The 25508-nt window shown below is 36.2% G+C and overlaps 1 protein-coding gene across 7 annotated transcripts in view; it reads left to right on the forward strand.

Annotated features, from left to right (window-relative positions):
- The window catches only part of LOC126919335 (uncharacterized), a 292145-nt gene that overhangs the window by 203789 nt on the left and 62848 nt on the right, over positions 1-25508 (forward strand). For all 7 annotated transcript variants that reach the window (XR_007711561.1, XM_050728402.1, XM_050728408.1 and 4 more), the window contains exons 4-5: positions 17273-17395; positions 20316-20504. Coding sequence is in view for 6 of the 7 variants with exons in the window: in XM_050728402.1 (XP_050584359.1) it covers positions 17273-17395; positions 20316-20504 (312 nt within the window). In the remaining variant the exon portion in view is untranslated. The remainder of the gene's footprint in view (positions 1-17272; positions 17396-20315; positions 20505-25508) is intronic.

The following is a 25508-nucleotide window of genomic DNA, read 5'->3' on the forward strand; positions in this document are numbered from 1 at the left end:
CATTAACGGATATAAATAATAAATTATTAGATATCAAACTTTCACGATAGCAACCGCGTCACGAGTCATTTTTCTACACTAACGTTTTATAAATATTGTAACCTCCCGGAGCACACCTGAAACTATGATTAAATTTTCAGGCAAACTTAGAACTGAAAATAGATCAGCCGTAGTTAAAGGAAAGGAAAGTGATTTCTCTATTTCTCTGTCGCATTGCACGCGTTGCACCCTTTGCACGCGAGTGCGCGCTGTTCAACGATTCACGGTCCCGTGCACGTGCTTTGCAAGGCGATGATGGGCCAACCTAGACGCGGAATTAGGCTGAAGAGCGGAGGGATGATTTCCATAGGGATGCCTCCCATACGTATCCATCAAGCCGGCACTCTGGCACAACCTTTGTGCCCGGGTTTCAGAGTTCTCGGTGGTCGTGCACGGTTTCCGGCGCAGCCTGTACGCGTCAGAATTCCGCCACCGTTGCTCCGTTACGAGCAACTAATGTGTTTATGCATTTGCCCAACGCTTCGGTAGCACGGAGCAGCGACGTGTACGCGCGCAAGCCTCGACACGCGTCTCTGCGTCTCGCGATTCGTGTAAACGTCAGGATTCTAATGTATCGTTGATGAATTGCCCCGGTCAACCATGCGCCTCGCAAAATCAGGAAAAGAGACGATGTATCTTACTTCCGGTGGATGCTTCGACACGATTGTCCATTCGTTGGTTATTTCGCTTTTCTTCCTCCTTTTCTCTTTTATCTCGTATTATGAATTTATTTGATAAAAGAGTTAACTGTAACACGGAAACAGAACACAAAGAATATAACGTATGCCAGTGAATAAAAAGTAGGAGCGTACGTATGAACATAACGATGGCTTTCGTTAGAATAACTCGATGGTGAAACAAAGAAACAAAAGATGAATTCATCTCATCCTCGATGGCAAAGCACCATGCATACGGCGAAACCCATCGTTGAATAACGATACTGTTAGAATTCGTCTATTGTTTTGCATGATTTTGGTTGAGAAATAGCCGTCATAAATGGTTAAAATTTTATTGATTACCTGGTAGCCATTGTCGATAACACAGATCGCTTTTCGTTATAAATAAGCATTATCGGCAATGAAAAGATTTTTTGGCTATTGATAACCGGTATTGATGGAGATTTTTCTTGGTTACCATTATCGACGACGGCAGTTGCTTTTGATTAGCGATAACATTCGTTATTCGATCAGTCCGATTGAAACTTGCTCAACACTGCTGATCAGTATCGGTTTGCACATCCTTTATGAATGTGCACTGTGCACGAATCATGCAGGAGCGACGAACATGACGCGAGCATTAACGTTCATAGTGTTCATTGTTAGTCGGTTTTGCAATTCGTGAACACGGTGGGCCACGCTCCGGCTGGTACTCACCTCGAAAATGGATTTTATGTGCCGAAACGTGGCATGTTGCGTCGTTTGAAAGTTAACAGCCGTATCTCTGACACGATTGTTCCGACTATTTTTATTTGTTCACGCTGGATGCACATATTCTTTATGTTTCTTTCCATTAGCGTTGTTATTGTTATTAAAACAAATTTAAAAACGCCAAATGTCTGTTGAAAAAGGTAAATTAAATTTCTCAAACAGGCCTTGCTTTTTAATAATAAATAAAATCCAATTACGATTGTTTGTTTCATTTGGAAAAACATTTATTTGGAAATAAACGTGAAAAAGGTTGTGTCGAATTGATCGTATCGCAGTTTACGTGTAGATCGATTAAATAGATAGAGGAAAATTATCTTTGAATAATTACTTTGTACTCAATGATTTTCATTGATTTTATCTAAATGTATCCACGAAATTATTACAAACCTGTTTGCGATCATCGATTCCTTATCGTATCGTCCCGTTCTACTTATAAAAATTGCGAAACACGTCAGATAAGATTTCACCGGATTCTAGAACTTGAAAATTCAATTTTCTTCGAACGTCCAAGAAACTGGATTCCGCAAACACTTTTCTAGTTGCTAGTTTTAAGCTTATGAAGAAACCATTCTCTTCAAACGAATATTATTCAGATTGATCCTTCGCGAAAATAAGTTTTCAAGGAGCGAAAAATTGAATTTTCTCCGGACTTTTCGAGTAACTAGATTCTACGAACATATTTCTATTCGCAAATGGAAAGATTTTGATGTTTATGAGAAAACTGTTGCTTGAAATGAACGGCTGTGTGTGCGCGTGTGTCTGTGTGTTCCCAGTACGAAATTCTACTCGGAAGTTATAAATGGCGGTCGATGAACGAAAGAGAGGGTTTTCGGTGAAAAGAACAGTGAGCAAAGAGCATGGAGGAACGAGGGCATAGTTGGAATACCTCGGAAAATGCGAATTGTTGAATTCGCACAACAACAAGCTACGTTTGTTGGTGTTCTCAAATAATTCGAAGAATGCGCGGAATCCACAATGCCAGGCATTCCTAGCTAACGCGACGAAGATCAGTCTTTTTATGGAGGCATAAAAGATTTATAGAAACTGAATCTCGTAAATTTACGTGCCCCTTCGAATCACTATTCAACCTGCAATAATTATATTGTTTGCGCTTTATGATTATTTATAATAATATCTTATACGAATAAATATTTTTTTCTATCAGAATGAATAAGTACGTTGGTGGTATACTTGTTTAGTATATTACAAGAATTTCAAATAATACTTGTATTCAACGAGCTTTAAAGCCATCTTCTAACTAATTTGTTAATAAATGAATTGTTCTTGCAAGGGAAGTTGAGCAACCCGAAAATTCAAAAAGCTGCGAAGCATCAGTGTGCAAGTATGCGAACCTATTTTTCGTTGGTGTCGTGATGTGAAATAGGATTAATTATACAATATATTAGCGTTTTTTTTTTTAAGGAATTATTCAGGGATACTTTGATAGTGTTTGTCGTTAAATGGAGAACAAACAATGAGATATCGCGCTTTAAGAAAAACTGAATTTTCATTCCAACTTGGATTATTTCATTATTCGCGAAGCAGGGATTTAGGAACACGCGGAAGAAAATAACGCGTCTATATGGGGTACGAAGTTTTGTTTTAGTTTCACCGGAGTTCAGATGGATTTGGGCAGCATAAACGTGAAGTGTTGTACTACTAGGATATGCGTGACATGATGAGAGTATCGCGCGGAAATGAAGAGCCAGTTTAGTCGAGTTAGTTAGCATTCAGTTGCGTAGGAGTCGCGCAGTTGGAAAATCTGACAGTTAATTAAGTGCTAAATATAAAATTAGTTGTTTTAAACTTCAACAAAGTGAAACTCAACTGCAGGTATTCATTGTTAATGCTGTTTAAAGTACAGTTATGAAGCTGGCAGTTAAATTGCAGTTAAATAGTTTAGCAGGAATCATCCAGTTTATCTGTTATCTACACCGTTCTAATTTTCTAACTTAAAATGTTAGAATCTTCATTTTCTTAGTTTTCCGGATGGAAACGAAAGATCGGTTTGCCAAAATTTACGGTTTAATTGTTGGTCGATTTATTACAAGGAAAAAATATAACGCAATGTAATTTTTTCCTAAGACCCAAATCGAGTAGATTATTTCCTTAACACCATTATTTACGTTGTTATCGTGATTCGTTTGACGGTTCGTTATATCCATTCACACGCAAGCTGTTCCCTGATAACCACGAATATAGGCCAGAAAGCGATGGTTGCACGTATACGTAGGAAGAAAGTTTCTAGTCGAGGCGATGAACAGATCTTGCCCGGCCTGTGGTAACCCTTGATTTCGCGTTTAATTCTACTCGAATTCTACTCGAATTCGTGGACCAGAAAGGGAGGAAGAGCCATAGCTGCGACGGGAGCGTATCTCGGATCTCGTCGAGGAAACGCGGCTGCGTTCTTTCATTATGGCGCGTTGTTCTTTTGTCGGGGACAATCGGAGCCAGACGAGGGATTCTGACGGCTCGTTGTCGGGGAAACTTGCGACTACGAATCGGTGAAGCGAGAAATTGGGACACGCTGCAGGACGCGGAATGGACTCGCAGATTACGCGCCGCGCACCGAGAACGAAACTCCAGTTCGTTCGCTTTCTCAACGTGATTTTTCATTTTTAAAAATCAGCAACGTTAGAAATACAGATTTACGTTACATTTACAGGCGGATTATATTTTCCTTGGTCGTACCGAGTACTAAAAGAAGAGGATTTACAATTTCAAAAGTTTAGGGTATTTGGAAAGCGGATGTATCACTATTTCTAATGGAATATAATATCGTAATTTTCTACTGCTTCGTAGAGTTACTTAATAAGCTTAACTTATTTGTAACAAATAACACGTAACAAATAACGTGGTTGAATCACGCGAGATGTTGCATTATACTAATGAACGAAGGAATAGAAATTGTTCAACCAATGTATATTCTGAAATCCGGTCGCACCGACTTAGTTACCAGCCTGAGCGGCAGAGCGACATAGTTGCCAACCTGAGCGGTGCAGGACTTATTTGCCAACCTGAGAGGCAGAGCGATATAGTCGCCAACCTGAGCGATAGAGCGACTTAGTCGCCAACCAGAGCGGCAGAACGACATAGTTACCAACCTGAGCGGCAGAGCGACATAGTTGTCAACCTGAGCGGTGCAGGATTTATTCGCCAATCCAAAGAATTCCATATTTTCATGAACTTTACCAAATGGATGATAAATATGTTGCAAAATGACTAAAGAGCAACCGGTCAGGTCAAACCGATCGGTCGACATCGCGTACCTCGAATGAATTAACGCTCAAGGTGGAGGAGGTTTAATAGATCGAGTGTAGAGTAATCCAGCGTTGTATTTGCAGTTGTTGTATAAACGTAAAGTGTGATGTTAGGAACACGGCGGTAGTAAGATTTTGTTGGGAGCGAAATATTTATAAATATATTCTGAAATCAATATCGAATTTTTCACAATGATCTTCCAGCATTAGGTATATTGTGTTCCATTGAATTCTTTACGTTATCTTTAAATTATTTATTATCATTACGCTCTCGTCCATGTTGTATATATACAACGTTTGATGTTAGGAGCAAAAGTCCCAACGATTGACACGAAACTACGTATCAAGTATACTCCTACGAACATACCGGTGTACAACTAAATAAACCTTACAATCAACTACATCACATGTCATTAAACAAAACGAAACATCGACTTCCACAGATTGCAATAAAAAGAAAAAAGAAAACTATCTGCGTGAAAACAGCGCGAATGAAATCAGAGCAACGATGTCAAAATTTCATTTGTTGGTCGAAACATCGATTGGAATATGGATCGTTAAATAGCAACGAGGAATTGAAATCATAGCAGCCTTTAAAATGACTGTGTTTTACAACGATGTCGATGACGCTTTCAATCCGTCGGACAAATACACGTCGATTATACGGTGTTTCTCTATAAGCGTGACTAGAAACGGGAACATCGATCCGCGTGTAATATTCACACGTTATAATATCAACGAAATCACGTACCTACATTTAGGCGAACAATATTTCGTCGTTATGAGCTCCATTGATCCATTAGCCGTTTCAGTTTACCACGACGCGCAAATAGGAAAATAATGACTTGTATACTGTGTACAAGTATATAGTGTGTTAAAATGTCGTACAATTGCTTTATTTAATGCCATAAAAGTAACACTGTCAACTGTTTGCATTCGAAATCACAAATTGACGAAAGTAACCGGTTGTAATTTCTCAACTGGATGCACCACGGATACTGTTTCGTATTTAAAGTAAAAGCAAATTAATTTTGAGCAAGTATTCTCGAAGTATAGAAAATTATGCTCGGGTTAATCAAATGGATTCTTCGATACTTTTAAATGTCCAGAAAAATGACAATACATTACAACGTAGAATTACCTGTAATTAGACTGCGGATTTTTATGTATTTATGGGAAATGTACATAATGTGCAAAAATACATATAATGTCCGAAATACAGTGCTTTCTACGTTACTTGGCAGGTAAAACTATTTTCCACTGAGATTCTACCTTTTTTTAATTATATGCTGAAAAACATGAATTTACATACAAATTTGTGGTCTACCTATGACATTATAGGATTTAAAAAAAAAAGAAGCATATTTCGATTGTACATAACAAACAGTAAATTTTGTTATAATAAATGACTACGTTAGAATGAAATGTCGAAAGATTTATATACCTATTCTACTCGTCCAAAATAAAGAATATATCCCACGCTCTGACGTTTGAACGCGTATTTTCAAACTTTTTTTCGTATCAGACGTAAGATATTTTTCGAAAATGAATGAAACAACTAAAAACGACAGTATCACATTTGTTTTAACTTTAACGCGTCCAGCTGTCGTGAATACGAGACCAAACCAGGAATAACGTCTCCTGGGGACATAATTTTAAACCGTCAGGCAGAAATTTTCTGCCCTTCCATAGGGCAATATTTTATAATCTGCAGTAGGACGAATCTGATCATCGATACGTCGAAAACATTCGCTGCCATTTCGTTTACAGCGAAAATACGACCATAAAGTAAAGATAGAGTGTAAAAGAATTCGAAACTTTGAATTTTTATGTTATCTTCTTTATATTGGATATTTAAAAGTTGCAGAAATTAAATGCTGTGATATTAAAATGCGAAATCTTTGCTATTTATCATATACCGGTGTTTCTCCGAATTTTACGAAAGAATTTCAAACTTTTTCAATTCTGATTTTCTGAGATGCTTCTAGAAAAGGAATACCCTGGAAGTTTCCATTTTTTCAGAGGGAAATAATCGCGGTCGCAGAATTTGTATCTTTCATTATCTTTTTCTTTTATTACGAATTATTGTTTTTATGTGAAACGGAGGCAAGAAAGTGGTTGTGCAAAAATAACTTTTAAGAGCAAATGCAAATTGAGTTACTCTTCGGAAGTAAAATATTCAGTAGATAAAGTTACGTGAATTATTCGTAATAGGACTCGAAATTCCTAACTGCTCTGTACAGTGTTGAAATTACATGATATACCATTATGCAGGCGACTCGTACGTTTCACATTGTTTCATAATCCGGAGAATATAATTGGACGTGAGAAGTAGCGTGCAGAGGTCACTTCTCCATTTAGGAACGGTATGATGTGCGATTAATTAATTCAATTAGCCTAAGCCGCGACACAAGCGTCAAGATAGAGGTCCGTCGCCGAAGATATACCAAAATGGCTTTACAAATTTCTTATACGTTTCCTGGTATTAGATATTGTTGAGTAAATTTTTATTCAGGTAGTTATTTAAATGGAGAGTGACTTGTTATTTGAGGGTGTAAATAAAAAACATCAGAAATAAGTTATTCGTTATTTGAACAAGGCTGAATATATTATTTAAAATAACGAAATTAATTATTATTCATAGACACAATTTTATTTTGTGCTCATTATTCCTTATTTACCGATCGTCGAGCATATTTATTTTAACATTTCAATCAGAGAGATTACTGCAGATTGCAATTTGTAATTTTCACTTTCGGGCAACTCGTTCGAAAAGCGAATAGATTTTAAAGCAAGTGTGAACTGCGATCTGTGTATTGAATAATTACGATATTAATTTCACAAATTTTTTATTATACAGAATAAAACAGATAATGCAAAACATGAAGCTATTTATTTATATACTACCTATTTTCCAATTAAATTCATAGAAAAAATAAAATTTCATTTGCGAGTAAGAAATAAGAAATAAATTATATTTGGCATTGTGCAAATGGTTTTCATTTAAATAAGAAATTTAATTCTCTATTAAAATATTATTTGTTATTTAATAGATAAATACAATTTTGCCCAATACTAACGTTACCTTGTTATTACTTCATTTCTGAAACAAAATTTCTGAAATGGAAGATTAATTGAACGATATTTTTTAGCTGATAATTTATTAAAAAACCGTACTTTTTTCACTATCATTTCACATTTACACTCACACGTAATATCGTATAGAAATAATAAGTAAGCAGTATAAAATTAATTATTAAAATTTTGTTAACATATATTCCACAGGAGATATAATACAAAAAGATTACAATTTTATATTAATTAACGCTTAATTAATTATTATTGCGGTATCGATATTTTAGATAGTCTCCGCTGCTCGTTAATATATTTTGATGTTAGTCGACCAAGAGGTTTAACCACAATACAAGTAGATAATAACCAATGGGACTGTAATTAAATCCAGTAATCGGATTTGTAGACGATATATCAATAAATGCAGAATGGCCGTAGTAAGTCACTACACGATTGTTAATAGTAGAATGCTTGAATCGTTTTACGAGCTATATAGTTTATGAAATGCGAAATGTAATATACATGTACATCGAATACCATATTGTTCTTACAAATTTTATTATATATCTGTACGTTATCTCAATATTTATTTCTATTATCCCTTTTCACTTTATTCAAGATGCAAATGCTATACGTATAAACACGAATGTTAATGTGATTTATAAGGATTTGTTATTGCTTCGCATTTCATTTTGTATTTAAGTACATCTTAGTGGTAAGACATATTCTATACCGCATCTCAATAACAATTTTTATAACAATTTTCCCAATTGAACATAATACATCCTATCAACGTGTAAATTAATATAAATGAACATCATCGCGAAGCTTTAAAATTAATTGTCTGAAGTCGCGTAATTTTTTTTCTATTTTTTCTTTAAATAAACAGAGTATTCAATTTTCACAGAGAATTTCTAGCAATTATGATGTTTTATTTCAGTTTATAATAGTATCTTCGTTTGAACTAGAATTCTTTGTTAGTTGAGTCTGTCGCGTAGATCCAATGTATTTTAATGTCTTCTTAATTTTCGAAGATGATCTGATTTGTTAAGTAGCTGGGAGTTTAGAGGATTTTTACTGAAATTTCTTTTTTGATTGTTGTTATTTCTAAATCCCTATGCGTGCTTTCGTTCATTACATATCAGCAGACATCACCTGTTGTGCTATTTTTGGGTAATTTAAGACTCTAAAAATCTATAGGATGCATATAATATACAAAATTGCATACAATATCGAAAGTAGTGCTCTTACTATGACATTTAACCCCTTAACCTACAAGTACGGGCATAGCCCGTAGTACGATGATCAGGCCAAACGTAAATATTACGGGCATAGTACGGGTCATCGTACTACACAAGTCGTGCGAATAGCTCGAAAGCTGCGCGAGCTTGTCTATGTTTTCGGCTAAAAAGTCTGGAACGTAAATCGTAGATTAAGGGGTTAATAGACGAAACAAATTTCTATTTAGATTTCATTCCTCCAATTATGACGGTGAAAATATAAAATTGCACAAACCTCTGCAGCGTATAATAAATAAGCCTTAGTGTCTCAGACTAAAATCGTCGAAGGGTCTCTCAACGTCAGAGATGCTGACTCTGTCCCACAGTCGAATCCTACAAGTCCATGCACTTTTTAATATGACAGTATACGTGTAAGGCAAACTAAGACTTATACGTTTACCTACGAACCAATAGAACCGCTGTATTCTTCCTTTCAATCGCACGAAATCAAAAGAGAAATCACAATCATCTACTACAAAAGCGAAAGAGAAAAGATAAAAGGATGAGAAAGAGGAATGCTATAGCCTACAACTCACTCTCTACCCAAAACAAGACATCAATCCCCAATTTCATATGCCTTTGCCGACACACGTTCGACGGCTGGATGAAACGACCCGAAATTCCCTCACGATCCAGCCACTGCGTGCATCGTCGTTAATTAACCATCGAAACGATCTACGAGGCTCGCTAATCCCGCGAAAGAAAATGACGCCCCGATCGGTCGTTTATGTAGGGAGATCATGAGATTCTCGTTTCGCGGAGGGGAAAACAGGAAATGAATAAAACATAGGATATTAGTCGACGATCAATTCGTTGGTAGATTATACCGTTCCCAGCCATTTCCACGGCGTAATGGCGTCGCAACGACGCGAAGCTATTGGAATGTTGGCGTTGTAAGAGCGGCATTCGCGGTGGCCCGTTAGCAGGCATTAGTATCGCGGCATCGGATGCTAATCGATGAAAACAACGCGAACGACAGGGGAGGTTAGCCGTGGCAGCGGTGGAAACGACGCTGTTTAACTTTCCCGATTGCCTAATAATTTAACGCTGGGCAACGGGCGAATGCGATGCAATTTGCTCGACACACTGAATGAAATTAACAGTAGTCGCAGTTGAGCAAATCGGCTCGCGTACGAACGTTCCGTTCCGTAATGACGCGGACTTGGCTGCGATTGTGTTATACGCGAGTGTATGCGTGTGTGTGTATTGTTCGCGCAACGAACAGTCGATTCGATGCGGCTAGCGTTAACAATCGAATCCCACGATCGATTAACGCTTTTCATCGCGAAGAAGCTCGCGTAAACGTATCGTTCGCCGATTGAATGGAACATCGTTGCTCTCTTTGGGCCGTGAAGGTGCACGTTAAAATGATTTTCAGTGAAAGTGATAGATATTGCATTGTATGACTTTCAAATCATTTTTCTGTGAATGGTTTCAGATTGTTTGCAAGTTTTTGAAAGCTTCCCTTGAGCGTTTTTTTATTGGAGCGAGTCAAACGTATCTCCATTTGTTGCCAATCAAATTTGTTGCAAATACCTTTCTGGTAAACTGAAAACAAATTCCAAATAATTCAAATACCGTAGGGCCTGATTTGTGGACCACCCTGTATACCTATTTTACGTGCAACACGTTCCAATCGAGTTGAAAGTTAGGCGCGTTCAACGATATACAAGATCATACTTCTAACAAACATCTAATTTAACTTATAGTTTCTAAGAGATACGCGTAATGCATCTGCTGAACAATTGATAATATTCTAACGTTATCTATCGTACAATTTATTTATTATAAATTCACGCTATTTTTTGACAGGAAATACGTAGGACAGAGGAAAGCAGATAATATAACGAGTATTTAGTAATATTTGTTAAGATCGCGGTGTGTACCAAAGCTATAGTTATTGCTGACGATATTCCATGAGAGTGATAAGGCTTTGATCCCGTCATGGAAACTACGATATTGACATTGAAGATGAATCGCCGTATTTTCGCCCTATTCTCAACGTTACGGTGATACCGTCTTTTCAGCTTTAGCTCGGATGCACTTTATATTTCGACTTTCCTTTATGCTCGGATCAGAGCAGACGCGTCGTATGTCACCCTGCTTTGTCCTTAAACTGGCAGCCCCTTCAGGATAATACGAGCAAAATTGAATGAACGAAATTAAAATGTAGTTTATCTTGGAGAATATGCAAGTATTTTTCCTGTCTATGTAATTACATAAGTATACTTTGAGGGAGGTTTTATTTATCATAACCGATCCCCTTGATCTTCAAAGAAATTTTAAAAAATTGAAACGTACGAGGAACGTATAAAAATTTTTAACAGGTAGCCTAAGTGGAATTTAGTGAAAAGTAAATTTTCTATCATGTTCATATTAGGAATGGTAGACAAATTTTAATATGCTCTGCTAGAAAGAAAGTGTACTTGGTTATCTTTTCTTTTCCATATGAAGACGTAGGATACTTTAATACGAATTTTAACGTCGTTGAAATCATAAATTCACGAGTAAGATCAATCTAAAATTACGTACCTACTTTTTGAAATAATTTTTCATTCAATGCGTAATATACACTTCGTCGTTCCATGGATTTTATGCATGACGTAATAAATAATAATATTTATACTGTATAGTAAGTCATCTTATTGTATTTATAAATATACGAATTATCTTTGTATATAACAAACATTAAATATTAAAAATTCTAAATCTATTCATCTTGAACGGAAACGTGTTACATATTCGCTTACGAATTTGATGAGATGGTCCAGTCGTTAATTGTAATTCTGAAACAAGCTGGTTAATGTTTAAGAGATGGATACAGCAATTCACGATCACCTAACGTAAAATCAGAGTCTACGATCTATCTAATTTATTTACACAATTTATGAGGTTCGAAACTTAAACCCTGCTAGACTTTTAAGTGGGGTAGTTCCGGAGTCCATAATACCCCATAGAAAGTCAACGAGCCCCAAGCGAATCCTCGTTGGTCGAATCGCAATCGCAGTGAAATATATATAGTCTTGCTGAAAACTCCATTCACGTTCCAAGTTTGAGAGTTCTATTTGATGGGAAATATATTTCAGATTTTTGTCAATTTCCGTTTAGATCGATAGATATGTTTACATAGGATATTGACTAATCGTACATTTTAATAATAATTTAGTTTCCTTTCGATTTGATTTATTTTCTTCTACTTGCCTCTTTCTTTTAACAAAGAAACTGTTATGTTCTTTGATTTATTCTCTTTTACTTGATTTCGATTAAAATCTGGAAATGTATGTAAAAATTTGTAAGACGTTTATTGAAGCGGTGCTTAAGTCAAGATCTCATTAAATATCGAGGTTTATTAATCTAATTGATAAATAACTTTGAATAATCTTGCGTAGTGTCTGCTTGTGATAAATATCTCGTAATTTCTATACGTATTAGGTCGTCCAAAAAGTGTCTTTCTTTTACAGACACGTCTTCTACAACGATACGTCTTTATACAAACATGACACCTAATCTGTCGAACGTTGTGATCTTTATTTTTATAGAACAAAATGGATCATACGTAATTCGATAAAATAATATTGAACGTAAAATATTGTGCATCCATTATTTTCTTATAAAACGAAAGAAACTTTTCGGACGACCTACTATTATTAGATTCGTTTTGAACGACCTATCGTGTCGTATGGCATACAAAGAACAGCAATATATTAAGAAAAATTGTCTACTTCTACTTAAATACTTTCGTGTCAGACGCTGCAGGTATAATTGAGATACTCAAAGAGAAATATCATTTGGGGAGAAGCTTGGATGTTAAAAATCTCGTGAAAGAAGAAAGTTGAAAGAAGACGTGCATAACGAACCTCATTTTACATTCGCTTTATTCTGATGTTCGAGGACTACTAATGCGACATCGTACATCTGAGTAATTTTCATACAGTCTGTACTTTTAATGCAGAAAGTGGCTGTACTTCATCATCGGTTAAATAGTATTTCATAAAGGTACAGGAGAAATTGGTTGAAAATGAAATACGAAAGAACATTCTCCTACTCGAATTGGACATATTTTCGACTCATTTACGATTCTATAATTCGAATTAGCTGAGAAACATCGTCATGATAATGGAAGTCTAATTAATAATCGAACGAACGAACGCAAATATTCGCGTTTTTTCCCAAAGTGCTTTCAGCATGTCGCGTTGCGTCGCATCGCGTCGCACAAAGCCATTATCGAGCAAAGCGTTGTAAAAACTTCGATAGAGTCGGCTGGATCGATTGCTCGCACGAACGACGAATAATTGACGCGCCAAGTTAAACAGAGGGAGGTTTAGAAACGCCGAAAGTACGATTGCTGGCACGCGAGCATTTGTTTCATGTTCGTGACGAAAGTATTTAATTAGCCTTCAATGGAAACTAATGCAATCTTCGCGAATAAATGCGATAAAAATTCGAACGTAAAGTTGTTCCATCAAAAACTTTTCGTTCTTGAAATTTAAATAGCATTGTCATACAAGCAAGAAATATTCGGTTATTTCGATACGAGTTCATGACTCGTGTAATCTTGCTATAAGAAGAGAAAATTGCAGGAGAAATTAATCCCACGTCGAACTGATCTTTTCTTCTTTCACTTCTAGGATGCGAATCATACCGTTTTTGCTTTTGAAGTTTAAACCTTTGAAATTTAGTTTAATGGAAGAAAATTGAAGATAACCTTCAATTACGAATTAATGTGACAATCTAATGAAATTACGAACAATTTCAGAAAAGCACCCGTCAATTATCAAGGACTCGTCAAATTAGTATTTTCGTAAGTGCAACAACGGATACAAGTTGCGTACAATAATTATCAGAGAAATTGGATAGTTAAACTATAGAATTGGCTAGATAATTGGTAAAAAAAAAAAAAAAGAAATATCGTTATAACCGATGAAACGTGCACTAGAAATTTTCTTGAAAAATTGTCAGTTGATAGAGATGAAGCGAAATTGACTAGGTTAACTGGCTTTTAACTTTCGAATATTTCTCTCACACCGTGCATCGACGAAACAGTATTTACAAATTTATTTGATCACGTTCCTCAGTGTGACATTTAAACTGTTCTTCCGAACGACATCGAGCGATCGAGTTTTATCGGAGAAGTAAATTTGAAAACATTACGCATAGTATAAGATGTATAAGAAACATATAAATCGTCGGAATAATTACGAAAATTCGGTTCTCATTCGCCATACTTATTCCATGTTACAAACATCTCTGAACTCTAGAATTTGACAAATGAAAGTTTTAGGAAACGAACGACTAACGTAGTTTGCAGCTTTAATAATCATTCGCTGAGAATTGCTCTTCGCGACAAATAAATTCGTTCCGTCGAAGGGTATATCGCGGAAGATTTGTAGACGAACGTTCGTCCCTTTTTAATCACGATGAAACACGCCGCGCTCTGCCATCTTCTTCTTCTTCTACTTCTTCTTCTTCTTCTTCTTCTTCTTTGCCCCCGCTCCTTCTTCTTATCCTATGAAACGATTCGAATCTGACCGAACGGAAGAGCGAAAGAGCAAGATAAAAGCGAAAAGAATTTCAACTATTAAATTATAGAAAATTACGCTTCCCTGGACGTCGCGATGTCGGACCCTGCTTTTTCTTCCAGTCGTTTCTCTCGCGCCAATCCTTTAACCCTCCGTTTCTCCTTTTATTACCTTTGATTCTGAACCAACTCCACCCCTTTCCGCAGGGGGTTATAATTGCGAACGGGGACCAAAGCGATCGTTACCCCCTTCCTATCCCCCCTCCAGCCCTCCATTCCTTCGACGACCGCTTTGTTATGATCGGTCCAAGTTATAGTTCCCTTCGTCGGCGCGTTTCTCGATCGGGAATAACTGACCACCGCGTATTTTTCGTTTTATCTTCACCTGCCGACGCTCGTCGGAGGCTAAATTTATTTTCTTGTTGCTTCCATTCGATCGTGATTTTAACTGGTACCATTAAGTGGCAGTTATCGTGCTGCTCTGATTTATACTTGGAAATTAGTTTTTCTTTTTTGTTTTTTTTTTTTTCAAATATAGCTATTAGCTTCTTAATGAATTCTTAATGAAGGTACAGGATTCGTTTCTTTGGCAAAGTGAATTTAATTCGTCGAAGGGTTCAGATTGGGACCACTGATTGCAACTGGATACTTTTAAAGTTAGATATACTTGGATGAAAGTTAACTGGTCACTCTAGACACTGTTGTTCGGCGTTGAGTGATAGCAGGAAGAGATTAGTTATTTTTGTTATAATAAAACGAAGCTAATTTCCAGTCGCTGCTCCTTCTCCAATCTTCTCTGTTTTGTCACGATGTCATGCACAATACACACAAAGAAGTCTCGTTTAGCCGTGGTTACGTATTCTCTGGATGTGCATCTTTTTCGAAAGTTTAATATGAAGAGGAGAAAAGTGCAAGTAATGAGATATTGCTGAGACAGTTGATCAAACCTTCGGTCGATTAAGTATTAGGTTGTCCGAAAAGTTTCTTTCGTTTTATAAGGAAATAATACACGCACAATATTTTTGTTTTATATTAGTTTATTGAATTATGCACCAACATAATAATAGATTAATAATAACATAATAATACCTAATATAACATATAATATAACCCTAATATAACCCAACATAATAATACCTAATTCAATGAAATAATATAAGACAGAAATTGTTGTTCATCTATCACCTTATGAAACGAAAGAAACTTTTCGGACAACCTAATAGTTGATGAGACGTAAATACGTGTGCGATGTTACATTATCAAAATGTTCCTTATAATTTTGACATTGAACATTGAACTTCCATCAATCCTTCCGTTTTATCCGAGTTTTCGATCATTGTAACGCTGTACCTCTAATTGTATCATTACGATATTATATTACAATTATTATGCTACGAAAAGATGAAGTAACAGAAAAATAATGATAGAATTCATAAATCAGAGTAAACATGATTTACTGATTCCTTCTGGATCATGCGCGTGCTTCTTCGACAATTCGACATTTTTTCAACTGGTTAGAATTTTCATTTTGTAATCTCGTTCTCTCTGAAATCCAAATTTTCATAATAACGAAATGTAGTGTAGCAGCAATCGATCAACAGTATCATCGGGCTGCTTGTTAAAACAACCCAGTCATCGGTGATTGGGATATCAAAGCAATTATTCAAATCGCGCGTTAATATCAACGTTGGCCCCTAATATTCTCGTTAATATTAACGCGTCGAACTAATTATAGCAGGCCACGTCGTGGCGATCAATTCATTTTCCCTAATCGCGTTAGATCAGCAGAAACATTATACGAAATGAGTCGGAACCAGGCGCAAGACAGACGTTGAATATCAAAATGCAAGTTCGTGTAATTAGTCGATCCGCGGCGTGCTCCCGCTTTGCGTTTCACTCGAATTCGTTCTTTATTGTTCAATCGCGTGTGTCGCTCGACTAATGATTCGTTGCAATTCGGCTAATTAGTTCGAATTTCCTGTCAACGTGGATAGAACGGTTATAATTTACGCGTAATCGCATCGTATACTTCGATAGATGACGAAGCAACTTTTCTAAACTGTCTCTTTCTGATCGTTACACTGCGGCCCCTTACGCATTTTTATAGTTTTATGAACGTAAATAAAGAAAGAGAATCTAAATGTCCTTTAGTCATGAAACTTCAATTTCCAAGCAAATCTCTCATTTTGCGTACAATTTATCCGCGAAATATCAAACGTACACGGTGGATAAGAAAAATGTGGCAAAAATTATACAATAAATGTTAAAGCCAACACGAAAGTCTTCGATAAAAATTTATCTACAGTGATTCCCATTAATATTCCGATATTTCGAGAATTTTCAACGTGATTCATCTCATTCTTCCTTTGTTAGCAAAAGTACGTATATTAAATAAATAGAACATATGTTGTATGTTTAATTCTTAAGTATACTTCTCTATACTCAACAACGATATTTGTTTCAATTTATTAAAAATACAGTCAGCTAGTTAGCTATTATAAACAAACGCGTACAACAATAGCGTGTGCCACATGACAATGTCCGGATATTAATAGGAATCGCTGTATTTACATCAGAATTTCACCGCAACGCTCGTTTATTTCTATCCGAAACTTTTTCAATTTTCATTTTCTCGTCAACGATGTTTTCAACGATGAATATTTTCTTCATTCCCAGAGCACACCTGCAAGGACTTCCGATGCACCCAGAACGAATTCTGCATCGAGACGGACCTCCTTTGTGACGGCGTGAATCATTGCGGCGATGGCTCCGATGAGGCTACCTCCACCCTCTGTGCCAGTAAGTTCTAATTACCAGCGATTCATTCTAGAGACCCTCCCCAGCCCAGCGGCAGACTGCGGCCCTTTCATATTTCAAATGAAATACGCCACCGGCAAATTGATTTGTAATCGAACCGCGATCGGGCGCGGCGACGAGGAAACGCCGAATTCTTCCCCGAAATGTTCAAATTAAATTTTCACCGCTATCTTTCTTAAGACTGTAACGATCGCTGACCCCACAATGGCATCTTGTGATTTTCAACGATTATTCGCGTTTTGTAAATTCTTCGCAGAATTATTGGCTCCTGGTGCAAGTCGCTCAAGTTACGAAAGTTGCCTATCGTTACAATGTTATTCGGATTCGTAAACTCGAATTTTCCATACGCATAATATTAGGTTTTCTTTTTACTTTCAAATCTAAGAAATCTAAGAACGTGGCAGTGTAGTTTTCCGGCAGAAGCTTGTACAGAGTGTATATGGCTATTGCGAAAATTATTCGTAGAATCATAATATTTTCAAGCTCTACTAATATTTATAACAGGACAAATATATTTGTTTTGTCGTAGACAAGTTTAATGATCACGAACTTGCATGTTGGATGGAACTACGAATAAGATGATATCACGTTGAAGGTTTTCTTAATTGTAATTGATTTTTGGTCTGAACGGTCGTCGTAATAATATCCACAATAAATTGATAATTTGTTGTGGTTCCGTACAAGAGGAATTTCAAAGAAAAACAAAATATAGGAAAACGATAAAACAGCGAATAGTCCAGGTCAGCGTTTGCCTTTTTACGGCAAGCATTTTAATCAATTTCTGTTCTCGTCAATCGACGGCATTTCATTCCTTTTGTGTGGCAAATCTATTTTAACATGAACCCTATCGATTATGGTTCACGTTTCAGACGATTGATTGAAACAGCCTCGTGTTAATCCTACAGTCGAGTGGAAGTTTATTCGAAAGTATTAAAGGAATTTAATACGCAAGTTAATTATTTTATGTTGATTAAGTATTATAACAGCAAGTGTTGTATATTGTACAATTCGTATTATCTTCAGAGGAAAATTCGATGTTCGATTATTATTATTAGCTTGAACTTTCGACTTGATTTTTTATTTGCCGAAAAAGATCGATTCTTCTTTGACACATTCAATCTTTTTCTTATTCGTTATATTGCAAAAATTCCATCTATTCGAATATTTCGTTACAGAGAGTAAAACGTCAGTGTGGTTTTACGTGAAATTTCTTTTTTTTTTTTTAACGTTTTCGCGATGGTAATAGCATGTCGCCCGATCCCTAATGATAAAAAGTATACAGGACACGCTATCGATCTCTCAATTCAACGAAACTGCGTGTACTTTTCGTTGTCAGAGGGCGGTTTCTCTGCCGCCTGTTCTCTTGAACACATTGTACAACGCCCAAGGGAATTAATTCTCTTCCGTTGTCAGTTGACTTGGCACCTGGCAGCAAGATGAACTGCCATTGCTGTTTAATCGGGAAAAGGGAACATCTCCGCGCGTAAATGGCTATTTTGGTGGTGAACTCGATGTTTGAAAATTAGAAGAATGAGAAATTTAAATATTCGTCTGTAGATACGTTACAAACTATACAGTACACAGTTTCGTATTTTGTCAATTGTTCGCTAAGATACCTGAGCTTACGGATTTTTATTGTAATAATAGTAAATAACAATGAGGAAGATGGAAGATTTTGTCAAGTTAAAAATTGTATTACGTTCTTCGAAATTGCTATAAAGCAATTTGATATGATATATATAGATTATTATTCAAAATTTTCTTTTTAATATCATCTTACAGAGCAGCAATTGAATGGAAGACGAAGTTACACTAAGGAGAAAATATATCGTAATCAATTGTACGAAATAAATTGTGTTTTTATTCAATTAGGTGAATACTACGTACTTTTTGCAGAAATTACGTACTTTAACATAATCTATTATGTTACTGATTACTTTTCACATATTTTCATTTTTCTATAAATAGCTTAGATATATATGCTTATAGATCATTTAGAATTATTATATGGATCATAGAGAATTATCACAAAATTAATTGCAATAATATTTCCATTGCTGATCTTATGAAATAAAAACAATACAGTGATCTATCTTTAATTTACCATTGTATACAGAGTGTCCTAAAATCTTGGGGATAAACTTTAGGAGCGTGTGCTCATCAAAACAAGCAAAAAAGTCTTGACAAACATGGCTCGAAGAACCATTTGTTTCGGATTTACGTTTCCTGCTTCAAGTCTCTAAGACAATATTTAAACACAAGGTTTCCCTGAATGTGGATTGGACGTGCTTGGCCTGTGACATGGCAGCCTCGTCCACCCGATTTAAATCCCTTGTACTTCTATCTGTGGACATTTAAAAACCTGGCGTATAACAACCCAGTTGCTTTGTCAAATTAGTCGATACAATGCATCGAAAACTGCTGTCAACAAGTAAAAGAAATTCCAGGCATTTTATTATTTTTTATTATATTATTATTGATACCGTTGAAATATGTGTTACGTTCTTAAAAAACGTATCCAAGTGTGCGTGTTTAAATACGTGCGTGTATCAAAAAATAAACAAACATTCATTTCAACATTTTTCGAAATTCAACCCTCATGAAACCAAATAAGAAGCATGTTTCATTTTTTCTCAAACGACAACCGTATCTTTGCATCCACTAAAATTTCACACTCGAGATTCGGCATATAAATTTCTCATTAAAAATAAATGAACACGTGTTTGGGCGTTTTTCGAAATTCAACTTCTGAACGATGCTCAAACAGAGGACAATAAACATAAATTCGAACACAGCGCGGGCGAAGCCACGGACGGTCGGCTAGTTAGAAACAAATCTGTCAGTGGATTATGTTGTGCAGTTTCGTAGTAAACAACACCGGTTTCTCTTTTCTGTATTTCAGACTCCGAGGCATCGACGATCCTGGGCATGCAGACGATCTGGTTCGTGGTCGCGCTCGTTTTTCTGATCCTGAGCGTGGCAGGCCTGGTCACAGTGGCGGTCCTCTGCTTCTGCAGGCAACGCGCCGCAACCCCGAGGCATCCCCATAACGCGCACAACGCCCAGACTCATCCTCCAGTCAGCTTCCCATGTGAGTCACAAAAAGCACACTCGTTCGCGTCTCTACGCGGCCCATTCTCCTTCTTGTGTCGTTGCTTGGTCGTTGCTTGGTCGTTGCTCGATGTGCATTCGCCCTTCCGTTCGACCATCAGGCAGTCCGCTGGATTATTCACCCTTTCCCCTTTCATTCTCAGTTTTTCGTCCCTTCGACAATGAAATTCTCTGCGTTTCACGAGTCGTGCGGGAAAGTCGTCGAGAAGAGAGGTTGGGCAAGCTCCAAAACGATTTTCTCGATCCTCTAAACTACAAGAGAATTGAAAACGCAGGTGGCGGAGGCCAGGCTTTCGGGTATTTGCCTTTTTCGAGGTTTTTCGTTCCAGTTCGTTTGCGTTTGTTAGAAAAGCAAGAAAATCGCGAGTTGCTGGTGGGTAAATCGAGATGCCTTTTATCTAAGGAATTGCAGATCGCGCGGAGAAAATTGAGTAAGGTGAACTCCGCGAAAATGTAGATAAATAATACGAGATTTGATATAATTATGAGCAAATTGATTTTTAAAGGGAACGGGTAGCGAATGTGCAACTTAAAAGGATAAATTGTTTTGAGTTGGTTTTCTTCTCGTTGAAATTAAACTACGTGGTTACTTTATCATTTAGCAAACGGTTGTGTTTGTTTTGTTCCCGCTGAGTAACCATTTTTATACCTTTCATGTTGTTGCTACTGTTTTGAAGGATCTGTAAAGAATCAGATTTGATAAATTGCCTGGTAGTTGGGAGTCGTGTGAAAGAAAAGCCATATATTACTCCTCGACAAAAGTATCACGACATTTCTTAACCATCTATTACGCTATACTTACAGCTTGCAAATTGCATACTAATGTCTCTATGTTTTTTAAACGTAATTTTATTTCCTTTCCATTGTGCCATTACTGTGCTCGTACTTTGTTAGTCCAGCATCCTAGCTCCGCTCGATTCACGTAAGTACCATTGTTAATTCTCAAATTTTAGATCAAAGTAGGAAACTGTAATAACCGCGAGAAGAAATCTTTTCTCCTAAGTCGAGAAAATTTTGTTTATGGATGTGCAAATTTTTCAGAGGAAATCTGCTGAATTTGGACTTTCACAGACTTTTTGATATTTGCAAAAGTTCACCGATTCTTCTTTCACCAAATTTCCCCCCGGAAGAAAAATCAAGGAATTAGAATTTTATTAATTTTATTAGATATAAATCAAGGAATTTTATTTCATTGCGACGTACCATTCTAGTTTTATTTTTTTATTATAATTGGAAGTAAGAGGAGGAATGGAACCACGTTCTGGGGTATTAATTTAATCTCTGACCGGTTGAGCGAGATTACGTTTAATTAGCTTCTAAGACATGCCTTGAGACGGGTCGAGCCAATAAATGAAGGATGCACGGTCGCGTTTGTAGCTCGTAAACTGTGTATAAGTCGACACGGTGAACGTGATACAGAAATAGCATGCACAGTTTTAATGGTGCATCCCGTATTAATTCATCAAAGGGGCGACTAATTAGTTTGGCGCAAGATTAATTTATCAGGCACGAGGAGCTAAACTCGATGAAAGGTCACGCATGAAAGCTGTTCGTAATTCACGTGGAATATTTAATTTTTTCGATGAAAGGACTAAATTGAAAGGATCAAGGGAACCTATTATACATTTTGTTTCGGTAATTTATCTTGGGTGCGATTCCAAAATTAAATTACCTTCGAATCTAAAGTTATTATTAATTTACGATATATTTGACATTGAGTGAATGAAAAATATACTTTAACATTGATAATAAATAATAATATTTAATATTAAGGAATATGGAGACTGTCGATCATTTTTGCATATATATTTTAATCTTCTGTTATTTATTCGATCAAGTTTCATTAATCGAATTTCTTTCACAGTATCGTCGAGGAAACGAGAGTGTACAAATAATAATGGAGACAAAATGAAAAGCGATACTTCAAAATTGCTTTCCATAAATCAAATATTCATCGAAGAATACACACAATGCTTGTCGTCATTAACGAGCAAAATGAAATATTTGTCTCTATGTTTTTTCTTATTTCTATGCCTGTCACCGCGCTATAGTTTCAATTTTACGTATATGAATTTTATCTACGGTATTCTCTGACTTGGAAAACGGCGTTTGAGATCTCAAAATCACCATCACGAATGATAAGAAACTAAATCTCTTCGAAACGTCAAACATAAATCGAGCGATGTATTTCTAATTGAAACGTCGAATCGTCTTAAACTGGTCTAATTACATCAAGGAAGTTAATCAATTTGCGCTTCTGAGAATTACATGGTCCCTTAGATCCCGTATAAGTTTGGTTGGTAGTTTCAGTTACATTTCCTTGTCTCTCCTAATTGTTTATTACCCGACTCCGCTTCTGCAGTCGTAGTATGCTTTAGAATTTAGTGCAACGGAGTTGGTAATGCAGTGCAGAAATTGGTGCACCTGAGGCTACACTACACAGCATTTAATAATAGGTTTCCTTGAGTTGAGAATACAGAACCGTCGTACGTATTAGATTAGGTTCTCGCGTTGTGTTTCATTGTTACTTCGAGAAAGTGCTTCATTTTCTCTGATAGGAACATCGCGATGGATTATTTTTTAGTTAACGTCGACTAAACTATTTTCCACATTCGTCTACACTTGCGTGCAATTTGCTGTTTAAGACAAACACCTGACGTATGATTTATATTTCTTTATTCTACGGAAATATTATATTCGAAAGATACGAATTTGCAGTTTAAAACAAATAAAACAAATGTATATCTCAGAAGGAAAATGTAATTGTACAGGAACTTTCTTCTCTCAGCAATTTTCGCTAGGATTTCCATTCTCGTATTTGAATTTCGTTTCAGAAAATTACGAATCGCATCGACGTTCTTCGAAATCATGATAAGTCACATTTAATTTAAATATTACGTTCGATAACCAAACGATAAATTAGTCGACGATCCACGAGAAAGCAATTGAAGCGAAGCGAGAGTTAAAGTCATCTCGGTGAGGAATAAATCTTTTCTTGACTTTGTAAAAGCGGTAATTTAAGAGGTTGCAGAGCTTCAGTTTTTCATTTACTTTGACTACGAATTCGCCAGAACATGTATTTCATTTGGTAACACAGACGAACGAGAAACCGCCGCTGCTTTCTTGAAAATTTATCCTTACGGTTGCGTGCAAATACAAAGCAAACGAACGTCTGAGCGATAAATATGTTTGCAACCGATCATAAATTTGAACATTCACTCTCCGCGCTTTCTACCTTGTATTTTGATTATCTGCTTACTTTTTTCTTCCTCTGTTTCTTTCGCCCTCTTGTAATCTCTGTATTAACCTCGCGAGTTTCTTGGCAAAATTTATTATTTCTCGTATCCTTCGAACGGAAATTACAGCAGTGGGAAAAGCAACGTGTGCCGTGTAATATATTACGGGGACATATTTTATGGGTTCGTGTAAAATGGCCGGCGATACGTGTCTAATAGATTCCCGACGCGACAAAGCGTTCTTTATTTCGCCACTGGTGAAATACCAGGCGACTGACAAATAATAGCAGTGGAATCACGTGAAATTGATGCTACGCGGCTGTATTATTTGGAAGGTGACCGCGTGACGCGCAATAAGAGGAAAATATTAGTAGCCGAGGGATAATAAAAGAATAAGTTGCAAACAACTATTAGGTTGTCCGAAAAGTTTCTTTCGTTTTATAAGGAAATAACAGACACGCGATGTTTTTTCTTTTATATTAGTTTATTGAATTATGCACGAGCGTAATAATAGAAATAGAACGGAATAGATCAACCTAATTCAATAAGATAATATAAAACAGAAGTTGTTGCTCGTCTATTATCACCTTATAAAACGAAAGAAATTGTTACACATATAAAGAACAATTCTGCGATAATTCTGTGTTTTGTACACTTTGTGTCTGGTAAAAAACGTTTTAGTTAGAGAAAGCGTAACTAGGGAAAGGAAAATGTATTAATTTATTGCCGTCGTTATTGTCGCACGATTTAAGTCAACTTGCTGTAAAGACAACAGATGGTAGAATAAAACATGAAACGCACGGCATTCTAAATTGTGTGTTGTTGTAATACGATGAAAGTGGAAATTTTTGCCAGGACAATTGGAAAGAAAGGAATCTGTCCCTGCACGCAATACCCAACAGTAATCGTTTTAAACGATCTAGCAGCTAGGTGAGCAAATTTATTAAAGTCAGGTATTTATGTAGGTTGATTGTTGTAACTTTATTTTCTCTACGTTTTTACGATTGCAGTAAGTAGTAGAAATATATAGCAGCGAAATAGTAAAGTATGAATGAAAGAAATAAGATAAGAAAGTAGTAATAGCATAAACTCGTAACATATTGCGAGCATGAAGTTTTACAAAAATTACGAAAGTATCAAGCTGATTCATCACATCGAGCATCAATCAAAGGGGTAATTAAAGTCTCATTGTTCTACGTCTTACTGCGGTAGTTCTGACAACTTGCTGTACTTTGATATAATTCGGATACTTTTCAAAGATAACAAAATGTTTGAAAGAAAATGTTCGAAACAGGTCAATCTTATAGATGTCGATTTGATTTTTGAAAACTTATTTATTATTTCTGCATTCTCTTTTCTTAACTGAAATATACCCGATGTGCTTTTATAATTGTGCTTTTATAAACTCGAAATGAATATCTATCAAAAAGCGTAGAAAACAAAGGAAAAAGATAATCAGCTCGACAGTTAAATTAATGGAATTTTGTAAAAAGTATTATGGTAATATGACTGTTTAATTCAATGGGAATATTGAATGCCAATATTCTATAATTTGGTGCATCGATTATCACAATTCTATTAATACAGTATCGATATTGTTTTCATTGATACTGATTATAACGGACATGATTGTACCTAATCTTATCATGACATTGGAAACATATTACGCATAGCTATCGTAATCACATTTGATTGCCTATTGCTGTATTTATATGCATTAAACCATTGTTAAGCGAACAGAGACTGCC

This window comes from Bombus affinis, chromosome 8 (assembly GCF_024516045.1).
Source record: "Bombus affinis isolate iyBomAffi1 chromosome 8, iyBomAffi1.2, whole genome shotgun sequence".
NCBI lineage: Eukaryota > Metazoa > Arthropoda > Insecta > Hymenoptera > Apidae > Bombus > Bombus affinis.